The following is a 12,524-nucleotide window of genomic DNA, read 5'->3' on the forward strand; positions in this document are numbered from 1 at the left end:
AATTACACCTCTTTCTTTTTACTTTATGTGGCTACCAGAAAAGTTTAAAGTACATAGGTAGCTCACATTATATTTCTGTTGGACTAGAAATACTGGATAGTTCTGGTCTAAAAACCTTCATTTAGACTAAGTATCACTTAACTTCTTTGGACTAAGTATCACTTAACTTCTTTGGAAGTAAAATGTCATGTTAGATAATAGCATAAACGCCCAGCAAGAAAATCCTCGCCTCCCTCCTTCCAGCTATTTACTACGTACAGTGTGCAAAGTGGCAATCTGCCAGGTGGCTCATGTTCCCACAGGGTCAGGAGAGGCCTGGCTCTCCCAGCAGTCTTCGCAGGCTCTCCCACACCCTCTCTTAACCCCTCTCCACCCAACTCCCAAAGTGCTCAGCTCTGGCGGGCAGCCTCCCAAACCTCAGCAGGCACACCCAACACTCTTTCTGGTGTGTTCTTCTGCCCTCTGCTCCCACCGCTCCCTCTCCCTGGGGGGCATCCTTCACGCTCATGACTTCATCCTTCCTCTTGTGACTCATCCTTGCAACTTCACAGAAATTCAGGTGATTCAGACGCTACTTTCCAGCCCCTATGTCTCTCAGTTACTTTAAGCACTTTAAGTCAAACTCTGAAGGAAGCATCTATGTACTTTTAAAGAATAAGAGAAGAGACCAACTACAGTTCAAACTCACAACCTGCCAAATTCCTAGAATGGCTGGTGTGTACTGGGAGGGAGGGGTCAAGACCACACTTTGTGTGGTCTGCTTATTTACAAAAACTGTTAAAATAAAAATTGAGTAATCTGGGTTTTATCTCTTTTTATTTTCTAGGCTCTCCCTCAGAGGAGGGTAGTAAATAATGAAACGTCCCAAACATTTGAAAAGAGAAGGCCCGAAATGACACAAAATTAGGCAAATTTGGTCATGAAGAAAGAAAGAATAGAGGCTCTCAATCTGGGACACACAGATGCAGGTCTGAATCCCTGAAAGTATGGGCAAGGTTCTGAGACTGTGTGTATATAAACATTTTGAGAGAAGAGTCTGTAGCTTTCATCATATTTCAAAGGGTCTGAGACTCACATAAGGACTACTGCCATAGGGCTTAAGCATGAAATGCAATGAAATTATGAGGTAAAGAAAGGTTATCTATTTACATGATAAATATTTTTAAGACACCAACGAGTATATGCTTGCAGTCATTAAGTCCATTACAGTGCACATCTGTTAACTCTGTGTATCTTCACAGTGTGATCTTCACCACAACTTGCAAAGTGTAACCATTCAGTGCCTTCTGCTTCATGCTGTTCAGTTTTCCCATTACAGTTCTTCCAGCATAATTTTTTGATAGCAAGTGTATGACTTTGGCTAAAACAAAGACAGAGAAATCATGAAATGAATGTATGCTACGACTATGAAATATTTTTCTGGTGCTCACCTGCATATTAATTCAATTAGTACGCTCTTCCTATTAGTGTTGTTAACATAAAAAGAAGTCAAAACCTGAACATCTAAATGTACAGGTTTTCACCTCTTGTGTTAATGTATTCCTCTGTGTGTATTTATCTTTCATTGAGTTCTCTTATCTTATTTTCTTCTATTTACTTTGTATGCTTTACTATACATTTCCCAGCATCTTGGGATGGATGCTTAGATTATAGATTTTCAGTCTTTGTTCTTTTCTAATATATCTAGTTAAATATCTATTTTCCACAAAGGTTCATATGCTGTGTCTTCATTTTCTTTCTGTTTAAAATATCTTCTAATTTCTATTGTAATTTTTTCTTTGACCCATGTGTTGTTTGAAAGTACGTTGCTTAATTTCTAACAGTTGGAGAGTTTCTAATTATCTTTTTGTTATTTATTTTTCTACAGTCAGAAAATATCCTGAATTTTGTCTATATATACTTTACAATCTCATCCATTGATTTTGTTTAGATATACTTTATGATCCAAAATATGTATAAAATATGTATCTAAAGCACTTATGAAATAAACATGTTTTTGTCTCTTTTGAAAAAAAAAAAAGTACAGGTTTTAAAATACCATCACTAATATTTTAGCAATTTTATGTTAGCCTCGAAAACATTTTACCTACTGACCAAGGACACCACCAAAAAGAGCAAGAAATAGACAATGCATTTCTGTCAAATTTTGCTTTAACCATCAATTTTAACTATTAAAATCAGTCTTTCAGGAAACATTACTAAATGTGTTCCTTTTCTAAAGAATTCCAACTTTGCAACATATTCTACATTATTTGATCTTCTGACGTCCCTGTAACTTGAATGGACGCTTACTCTCATTATTTACTACTGGGTGAGGAAAGAGTGAAAGATTTAATAAACTACCCAGTGAAAGAACCTTGGTCTCCAATGTGACCTGTAACTGCACGACCCTGGGCAAGAGGTTCATATTAACGCACTCCCCCAGCCCCCATGGCTGACCTAGGATGCTACCAAACATAGATTATTAATAAATCTCTATGAAATACACTATCCTTTATAAATTTAACCTGCAAACTAGTCCTCCAAACCAAAACGGAATAAGGTGAAAAGCTTAAGCAAGTTGTAAAGCAGTAAACACTGAAAATAATGCCTGAGCTCACAAATCATACTTGCAGACTCTGAGAGTCCCTGTCGCCAATGCACTCTCAGGATCAAAAGAATGAAGCACAGCCTCGAAGTGATGAAACACGTTTAAAAAAATCAGCACACCAGAACCTAAGTCACCAAATGACTGTGAGCCCTTGCAAGTGGCCACTCTAGAAGGGTCCACACATTCCAACAATGCTGCTGTGCCTCAGTGTTTCCTGAAATTCTCCTAAAGGAAATACTTCCACACAGACTACGACCTGAGTATTCTCAATGAGAGCTCATCTTCCTTTGAGGATGAATTTGATTACTGAAAGAAGTCAAAAGTCATCTGGATAGGAGCTTATAAATAAGATGAAGGTTAAGCTAAAAAAAAAAAAAGTGAATGGTCAAAATGAGGAAAACTTCATGTAAAAGGTATCATAATTGGTTTTCTTGCATCACTAGTAAGCTAGTTTTGAACACAGTTCCTAAAGAGAAGTTCCAAAAATATTTTAAGTAACAGCAACATCACTGGGATCTCATTTGTTCTGGATTAATATTAAAGTTCTCTCATTTCATTAAAAGAATGATTTGAAGTAGTGACATCACTGAAACAAGTATATATATAGACTAGTATATATATAGTACTTTGCATCCCAGAGAAGTTACTTTGAGGGGCAGTACTTATTTGGCTATATATGCTTTGAGAAGGTATGTTGCGTTTCTTTTTTTTTTTGGTAATGTTCTTTAAATCCAGCGTGTTAACAGATCACATTTAGAAGACAGGGAGTTTGGGGAGCCAACCTAGAAGGCAGTGTTTGCTTGTATTACCTTCGTTTATATTTCATTATCAGCAAAACCTTTCATTTGAAAAGTATTTGTAATCTGATAAGTATAATATTAGCAATCCAAATAATATAAGGTAAGCCAGGAGTTAGTTCTTGCAAATCCAAAGTCACCATAATGACTAAAAAAATTTTAAATGAAAAACTCAAATTCTGTACATGTCCCCTGCCCATACTTTCTGAGGAGCTTCTTGCCACTGTTCCACATTCGGGCCACAGAAGTGGTCTGGGTATTGGGCAGAGGCAGAGAGAGCAAGCATCATGGGTAGGGCAAAGTGAAAGGAAGGAAAAGCAGGGGAGGGGAGGCCAGGAAGAGAGGAAATTTCAAATGCCTGAAACATGGAATTTCATTGGATACCTCTCTCTTCAGTAAGCCAACAGCATGAACTGTTTCAACAGCTAAACCCAGCATCAGAGAGGTGGGAGAGAACCCATGAGGACAGAAGTAATAAAGCAGATCTCATTTTAAATACATTTAAATAAATACAATTATCATGAGCATTAACATGCTTTGCCGGTAAGGAGACAAACTCCCCTGGAAGGTATATCTTGTACAATACATCTCTCGGCATCAAGCCAATGGCCTTCCTCATGATGCTGTCGTTTGGAATTGTATTTGAAGTTATATTTTGGATAGTTTAAATATATGAAGGTTGAAGAATCCTAAAAAAATCTAACACAGAATGACATTAATGACTTTTTGAAAGTTTAGTCATTTTTAATGAATGAAATGGGTAAAGAAGCAGATTAAAAAGTGTTCCCTGTTGTCTAAGCAGGTGGATGAGGAGGAGGCTGTAAACAGCAGGTGCTCTGAGCCAGCTCAGGTTGCAAAGGCCCACGCCCAGGGCACAAGGCTCAAGAGCACTTACTCTGCCTGAAGGCTGGTCACAGGGCTTTGAGGGGCACTTGACGGTTTACTCCATTTCAGGATGTGAGCTGAAGTGTTCAAACACGAGATTCGGCTACCAAACACAATCTATAATATTTCCAAAAAACCACCAACATTCTGAATTAAATTTTACTAAGATTCTACTTAGTCAAATTCTGAAACTCATCATTATGAAAATCACTTTCATCTCCAATGCGTTGTCTGTAAACACAGTATCATGCAAACAAGCAATTTGGTCAAATAAACTTTTAAAAAAGAAGTGCAATATAATAACAAACATCAATTTCAAGAGACTGTCACAAAACACAGAGGTACAAATTAGCAGTAAGCACCATGAACAGATTTGTGTTTCTCTCCATGCAAATGTGACATAAGATTTGCTGCTAAAGACTCCATGATTTCTATCTAATCTGATGGAAGCAAAAATAGGAAGGAAATACCTTTGACTTGTTTCTACACAGTGCATCCAGTCATTTATTTCTGGAACTTGATCAGTCTTTTTCCAAGAATATAGACAAATCTTTCCACACTCTAATCCTACTGCAACAACATATCTGTTTTTAAGGGAAGGGAAAGACAGTGATTAATTTAGCATGAACTACTGTTATCTCCATCACCAATCTAAAGTCGTTCTTCAGTGCTCCCACTGTCTCTGGCTTACAAAGGACTCTGTTTAAAATCCGGGCCCAGGATCCAGTGCGCTGCTCTACTGTGTGCTCACAGAGGCTCCTCTCCATCGAGGATGCTCACAGTTTTACCTCTGCCCTCTGCTGGCAAGGCCTATGAGCCAGTGTTTCTCTGGCTGGCAGCAGAGACCCTTGTTCTACCGAAGATACTTGTTACAGAGAAAGCACCACAGTCCTAAATTTGGTGAAACAAGAACCTCTGAGCCACACTCCCAATCTCTGTTTCACCACGCTGAATATCATCAAGCTCTATCAATTTAGCAATTCTTATGAGGGGAGTTCCCTGGTGGTCCAGCGTTTGGGGCTCTGAGCTTCCACTGTGGGGGGCCTGGGTTCGATCCCTGGTCTGGGAACTAGGATCCCACAAGCCACGCGGCGCAGCCAAACAAACAAACAAACAAACAAAAAAATAAATAAATAGGGGTTGATCAGAAAGATAAGATAAAATAAAATGGTGTTAAAAACAAAAAAGAAATCCTATGAGAAACATAAGCATTATAAAAAAATAGTTAACTTGGAACCTTAGAGAACCCAAAGATGAAAGTATAAGAGGGCTACACATTGAGAAGCTAAGGGGTCTTCTTAAGGAAAACATAGGATGAAGCCCCACACAGAGACTGACCGTTGGGAACGGCTAAGCACTGGGCAGACCCTGACGGCAGTCGCAGCTCCGCCCACGTCCAGAACGGAGGAGCAGGGGCCGACGCTGTGCTCCGTGGGGTCCTCGCGGGAGTCGCACTCACCCCAGACAACCACCTAACACAGACACATCAAACTCTGTAAAACTCTCTCCTTGCAAGGTTTCTAGCAAGGCATTAGAGCGTTTCAATGGCACAGAGGACACTGACATTTTAAAAAATGCATCATTTTCATGTGTGTTCCAGGACTTCTGAGCATTTCAAGCATCACAGAGAAGCCACCACGTGGCAGATACATGTCTCTGAGACCTCAACTATCCAACTGCGCTGGTCCAAAGATGACTGTCCCGCCCAGAGGCCAGGGGTGTTCAGCCTGCTCTTTACACTCAGGAAACCAGCTCTGATCCGGTGAGATTCTGTCCACCACGTCCTCAAGGTGCTCGTGCACCACCCCAAGGAATTACCACAAAATGCATGAAACCAGCCAAGTCCCTGGCTCTTCTTCCACACCACCCACTGCTCATGGAATCAGCTCAGCTCACTCGGGAGGCCCTAACCTTGATGATACACCGCATAAGAAATGAGGCTCTCCTGGAAGCTCATGCCTCAAAAGGGTGTGAATGGTCACAAAGAAATGGAGAGGGAAGTGAAAACGCAGGACCAGAGCAAGATTCTGAGCAGAGGGCTCCGCCCAAGCAAGCAGGAGTGCATTCCTGAGACTGCATGGTGGATGATGCTTTGTCCGTTTCAGCCTTGACCGAACTGTGACAGCCACAGCTGGACCATCTGCTACCGGGCCTGACTGTGGAAGGCAGCAGCAGTCCTGCTGCCTGAGCAGCTGGCAGAGAGCAGGAAGACAAATGCCGGGGAAGAAATGAATAGGCAAATGACAGAAGTAAAGGTCTGCGAGAAAGCACTTCAGAGGCTAACATTTCAGTGTTTCACTGAGTGACAACATGCTGTGTTAGTCCTCTGCTTCTGTAACGTGTACCATGACTGTGACTGGAGAGGGCAGGAGGGGAAAGGAAACGCTCAAGTGCCTCAGCACCTCTGGTCTGCAGGAAGTGCAGAAAAAGGAAAGGATGCTTTAAAGAGCATGAAAACAGAGGAAAGACCAGAGGCCAGGGGAACATTTCCCAGAGAACAAGGGCGAGGGTCATGGTCAAGAACCTACTGCTAGCTAACTTGTTCTGATTTTATTCACAGCTCGTGACACACACAGGCACACACCCCGCTTCCTCTGCTGAATGAAAAGGTAATAATCATTCATTATAGAAAGAATTTTAAATTCACAGAAGTACGAAAAAGAAAAGCAGAAACTGTCTTTCCCTATGTCCCTCCATCCACTCCTGCTCTCCTACTTTCTTAGTCTTGACCCATTTCATTTACTACTTTTCTCCTACTGGGGCCATCTGATAGTCATGTGTCTGAAGGGCCTTCCTCTCTTATTTGATATTTCAGAGACATGTATTTATAGAATTTAACAAGTAAGAAAAGCCTTTTTATGTATGCATATGAAAAACACAGAAGGAAATACATAAACTGATTCTTAAAAGATGTATCAGAAAATTAGGATTATGTGTTTTTTATCCAAACACACCTGTAATATTACTATTTTACATTTGAAAAAATATTAAGTTAAAAAAAATTACCTTTTTGTCCCGACTTCCAGTGAAGAAATACTTGCCATCAGGACTCCAATCACAAGACCAAATAATTCTACTGTGCACAGCAGTGATTTTGTTAGTGAAGGCAAAGAGACTGAAAACTGGGTCTGAAAGAAACACATATGCACTAGTCACAAAGTGGAGAAAGCTGTTTTTTTACCTGTTAGAAAGCTATGTTTAAATGCCATATACAACATGTAATTTAACAATCAATTTATATACACAGACTTTTGCAACCGACCAAGGCCAGGCAGCTGATCCCTCACCAGAAGGCTATGTGCATACAGTTATATTTCTAGTAGGAAATGCTTTTATACTGACCAGTCACTCTCTAGTGACTGATGACAAACATCTTCTGGACACTTAACTAAAAGTTCAATTTATGCTTATGGAAGAAGTCTGATGAAATTTAAATTTACTCAGGAAGTAGCCAGATCTGTGTATTAAGCTATGGAAAAAAAGACTAATGAACCCTTAAATAATGTAAAAAAAAAAAAAAAAAAAAGAACTTAAAAAAATCTCTTCCCTTGCAATATTTTAAGTGTAGGATAACTAACTTCTAGCCCTCATAGGGACTAAACCTAAAAGACATAACTGTGTATGGAGGGTAGACTAATGTATCTATTAATCCACAGTCCATAAAGATATAACAAATTAAAGGATTTGTTAGTATAATATCACTTTAACTTTTTAAAAAAGGAAAAGCTGCATGTTAGGAAATCACTAGTTGCAAACGAAATCGGTCTGTTACAACATATACTGCTCAGTATGTGTCACAGTCCCTGGTATTCTCTAAAACACAAAAAACCCAAAGGACTAAAAATATCATAAGATCAAACTGCAGTAGGTTTTATCAATGGAAAAATTAAAAACAGGATTAAACAACACAAAGTACTTTAAACGCTCTCTAGATTTTACCTACTCAATGAAACTGGAAGAATAAGAATAGGCTACTGCTGCAATCACACGAAGCCTTTTTTCCTTTTCATTTTTTTTTTTCAATTTATGCCAGATCCAAAGTAGAATGCAGGTAGGTGTGTTAACATCTTGCCCAGGGGTCATGTTATTCACAAATGGATGCCTAAAACACCCCTCCCAATTATCACTGTGACAGAGGTGGGTAGGTGAACGGTAAAGACAATGGTCCTTCTGAGTTTCATAATTTAACTGTATATTCATTATTCCTGTCCCATAAAACCCTCAGTATATATCATCCATTTGGTTTTATGGTGGCATTCTGTAACCATCTGCGAAATCCAAATTTTCTACATGTAGATTTTTATGTTTCTTTATCTGAGATGTCTGAATACGTATCATCCTTACAAGGAAGGTCAGGTCTTCCTCAGTTATCACAAAACTTTGAAAGACTCACAACAACCAGACTCTGCCCTTCACCCTGTTATCATTTCTATTTCTCTTTACACAATAGCTGCTCAAAGTAGGTAAATGGACATAACTGTTTCACTAATAATCTTCCCAACCAGGAGCTGTTTTACCTAACTCAGGTGAGATTGTGTCCTGCCTTTTCCACAGTGACCAGGTCCGATCTCTGGAAACAGCTAGTAAGAACTTGTCATCAGGAGAGAAGGCCATCTGCGTGACAGTCAAACTGTGGAAAATTAAATTCTGCACCTGTTTCCAAGATGCAGTGTTCCAAAGAATGATAGCTGCATGCTCTTTCTTAGCTGCCTATAGGACAGAGATGAAACAATAAAGCAATTAAAGTGAAATAAACTGAAAACATTTTTCAAAATAATATATTGTTTCTATGGTATTTTTTATGTATCCGTGTTAAAAAAAAAAAAAAACACAACTTCTGAGAAAATACTATAACCAGGTGTAACCTCTGAGAAGAGACAGACTGGAATTAGAAATGATGATTAATTAGAGACTGGCACTGAAATCAGAATTTTAAAAATTGAGTTATATTTAACATACAATATTATATTAGTTTCAGGTGTACGACAAAATTTCAGGTTCAATATTTTTATACATTATGAAATGATCACATTAAGTCTAGTTACTATCCATCATCATACAAAGTTGTTACCATATTATTGACTATATCCCCTATGGGTACCTTACGTCCCTGTGACTTATTTATTTTATAACTGAAAGTTTATACTTCTTAAACCCCTACTTTGGTCATCCCTCCACCCCACCGAAAACACCCTATTTCCTGTACCTATGAATCTGTTTCTGTTTTGTTTGTTCATTTGTTTTGTTTTTTAGATTCCACATATAAATGAAATCATTTGGTGTTTGTCTTTCTCTAACTTATTTACTCATTTCACTTAGCATAATACCCTCCAGGTCCATCCATGTTGCCACAAATGGCAAGATTTCATTCTTTTTTTTTTTACGGCTGAGTAATATTCCATCACACACACACACACACACACACCACCCCTTCTTTATCCATTCCTCTATCAATAGGCACTTAGGTTGCTTCCATATCTTGGCTATTGTAAATAATGCTATAATGAACATAGAGGTACATATATCTTTATAAATTAATGTTTTCATTTCCTTTGGATAAATAGCCAAAAGAAGAATTGCTGGCTCATATGGTATAGTTCTATTTTTAATTTTTTGAGGAACCTCCATACTACTTTAATATTTTACAAGAAGAATACATCTGTGTATTAACTGTGTAATTAGTAGTTTAGAAACTTTCACTTCTGGTCAATATGGAGTAACAGGGACCAGATTTACTCTCTTGTGTGAAAAAAACTAAAAGATCAGACAGAATACACGAAATAATGGCACTCCAAAATATTAGATATCTGGCAACAAAGAACACTGATACCTAAAAGACAAAACGAATCACAGAGTAGGAAAAAAAGAAAAAGAAAAAAGAAAAAAACAATCACTGAGCTCTATGACAACGTCAAGCAGCCAAGTATAGGTATAACTATGGTCTGCAAAAGGATAAGAAAAAAATACTTAAAAAGATAATGGCCAAAAAAATTTCCAAATTCAATGAAAACAATAATCCTACAGATCTAAGACGTTTAATAAAACCCAAGCACAAGAAACACGAAGAAAACTATACCAACAGTAATCAAACTGTTTAAAACCAGTGAAAAATATAAAATTGCAGTTGGAGGAAAAAACAACATTACTAAGTAACAAAGAAAAATGACAGTGGGTTTCTCATCCAAAACAATGCAAATCAGAGGAAAATGGAGCAACATTTTTAAAGTACCTAAGGGAAAACCAACAATTCTTTGGTTTGGTGGTAGTGGTGGTTTGGCCACCACTAATACTGTTAAAAAATGAAGGAGAAATAGATCCTTTTCAGACAGGCAAAAGGTGAAAAAATTCCTGACCAGCAGAACTGCATTATGAGGAATGTTAAGAACATCCTGTAGGCAGCAGAAAAATAATATCTGATGGAAAAATTTTTTTATTATTTAAATCTCTTTAGGGATAATTGACTGTTAAAGCATAAATAATATTGTGGGATTTCTGTGAAGAAGTAAAATGTACAAAAACAATACCACAAAGTAGAAGGAAATGAAAGTATACTTACGTTCTCGTATGCAAATAGTGCAATATTACTTGATGGTAAACTGTGGTAAATTAAAGATATATAGTATAAAATGTGAAACAACCAATAAAATAACAAAGAGTTATATCTACAAAACAAAACAAAACAAAAGAAATAAAATGGAATCATAAAAAGGAATCACGTAATCCAAAATAAGTATAGTGGATCAAAGAACAGATAGATCAAATAGAAAACAAATAGCAAGACGATAGGAGTTAATCTATCATATCAATTATTACATCAAATGCAAATGATCTAATAAGCACCCCTATTAAAATGAAAGATTATCAAGATGAGAAAAACAGCAAGACCCAATTATATGCTGTCTCCAAGAAACCCACTTGAAATAAAAGGAAACAAACAGCTTAAAGTAAAATGATGGAAAAATACATAATTCAAGCACAACTCAAAAGAAAGCTGGAGTGGCTATACTAACATCAGAGAAAGTAGACTTAAGAGCAGAAAATATTATCAGAAGTAAAGAGGTTCATTGCATAATAATAAACTAGTCAGTTAATCAAGAGAAAATAACAATCATAAATGTTTAGGATCTAACAACAGAACTTCAAAATACATAAAGTACAAACTGAAGGAACTATAAGGATTAAAAGACAAGTCCACAATTATAGTCAGAGATTTCAAAATGCCATTCACGATAGAACCAAAAGAATAAGGAAGACAATATTGTCAACCAATGTAATTCATATTCTCAGAACACTCGACCCAAAAGAAACAGAATCCAAATTCTTCTCAAAAGAACATGGAAATTTACCAAGATTAAATTTCAAAGGATTGAAGTCATACTATGTTTTCTGAACAAAATAAATTAAATTAGAAATCAATAACAGAAAGATATCTGAAAAACACTCAGTATATGGAAACTAATATATTTCAAAATAACCTAAATTAAAAAATAAAATCAAAGGGACATTAGAAAGTATTTTTAATTGAATGAAAATGAAAACACAACATACCAAAATTTGCAGAATGCCTCAGAAGCAATACTTAGAGGAAAACTTATAGCACTTAACACCTATATTAGAAAGAAAGATCTAGAATCAATGACCTCAGTTTTAACCTTATTAGAGACAGAAAAAGAAATGAGGACTTCCCTGGTACTGCAGTGGTTAAGAGTCTGCCTGCCAATGCAGGGGACACGGTTCAAGCCCTGGTCCAGGAAGATCCCACACGCCGCGGAGCAACTAAAACCGTGTGCCACAACTACTGAGCCTGTGCTCTACAGCCTGTGAGCCACAACTACTGAGCCCATGTGCCACAACTACTGAAGCCTGTGCACCTAGAGCCTGTGCTCCGCAACAAGAGAAGCCACCACAGTGAGAAGGCAGTGCACCACAATGAAGTGTAGCTCCTGCTTGTCGCAACTAGAGAAAGCCTGCACACAGCAACGAAGACCCAACGCAGCCAAAAGTAAATCAAAATAAATAAAATAAATAAATAAATTAACCAAAAGCTTGTTCTCTGAAAATATTAATAAAATCATAAACTCATTAATTTCCTGGTCAATTCCCAGAATTCTCTCCCACCAAAAAAAAAAAAAAAAAAAAAGAGGGTATGAGAGAGAAGAGACAAATTGCCAATAGCAGGAATAAGAAAGGTAACATCACTAGGGATTCTTCAGGTAACAAAAGGATCAAAAGGGAATACTATGAACAACTTT

General features: G+C 37.6%; 1 protein-coding gene across 3 annotated transcripts in view; it reads right to left on the minus strand.

The window, feature by feature from the left end:
• Positions 1-799: 799 nt before the first annotated feature.
• ELP2 (elongator acetyltransferase complex subunit 2) overlaps positions 800-12,524 on the minus strand; it is a gene marked incomplete at its 5' end in the record, with an annotated part of 44,479 nt that continues 32,754 nt past the window's right edge. For 2 of the 3 annotated variants that reach the window (XM_082416082.1, XM_082416081.1), the window contains 5 exons: positions 800-1,360; positions 4,743-4,856; positions 5,611-5,744; positions 7,279-7,400; positions 8,790-8,982. In XM_082416082.1, coding sequence (XP_082272208.1) covers positions 1,204-1,360; positions 4,743-4,856; positions 5,611-5,744; positions 7,279-7,400; positions 8,790-8,982 — 720 coding nt within the window. In that variant the 3' untranslated portion in view covers positions 800-1,203. The remainder of the gene's footprint in view (positions 1,361-4,742; positions 4,857-5,610; positions 5,745-7,278; positions 7,401-8,789; positions 8,983-12,524) is intronic. The other variant, XR_014251504.1, reaches the window with a different exon arrangement.

Source organism: Balaenoptera physalus (assembly GCF_965194825.1).
Source record: "Balaenoptera physalus genome assembly, chromosome: 12".
Classification (NCBI taxonomy): Eukaryota; Metazoa; Chordata; class Mammalia; order Artiodactyla; family Balaenopteridae; genus Balaenoptera; species Balaenoptera physalus.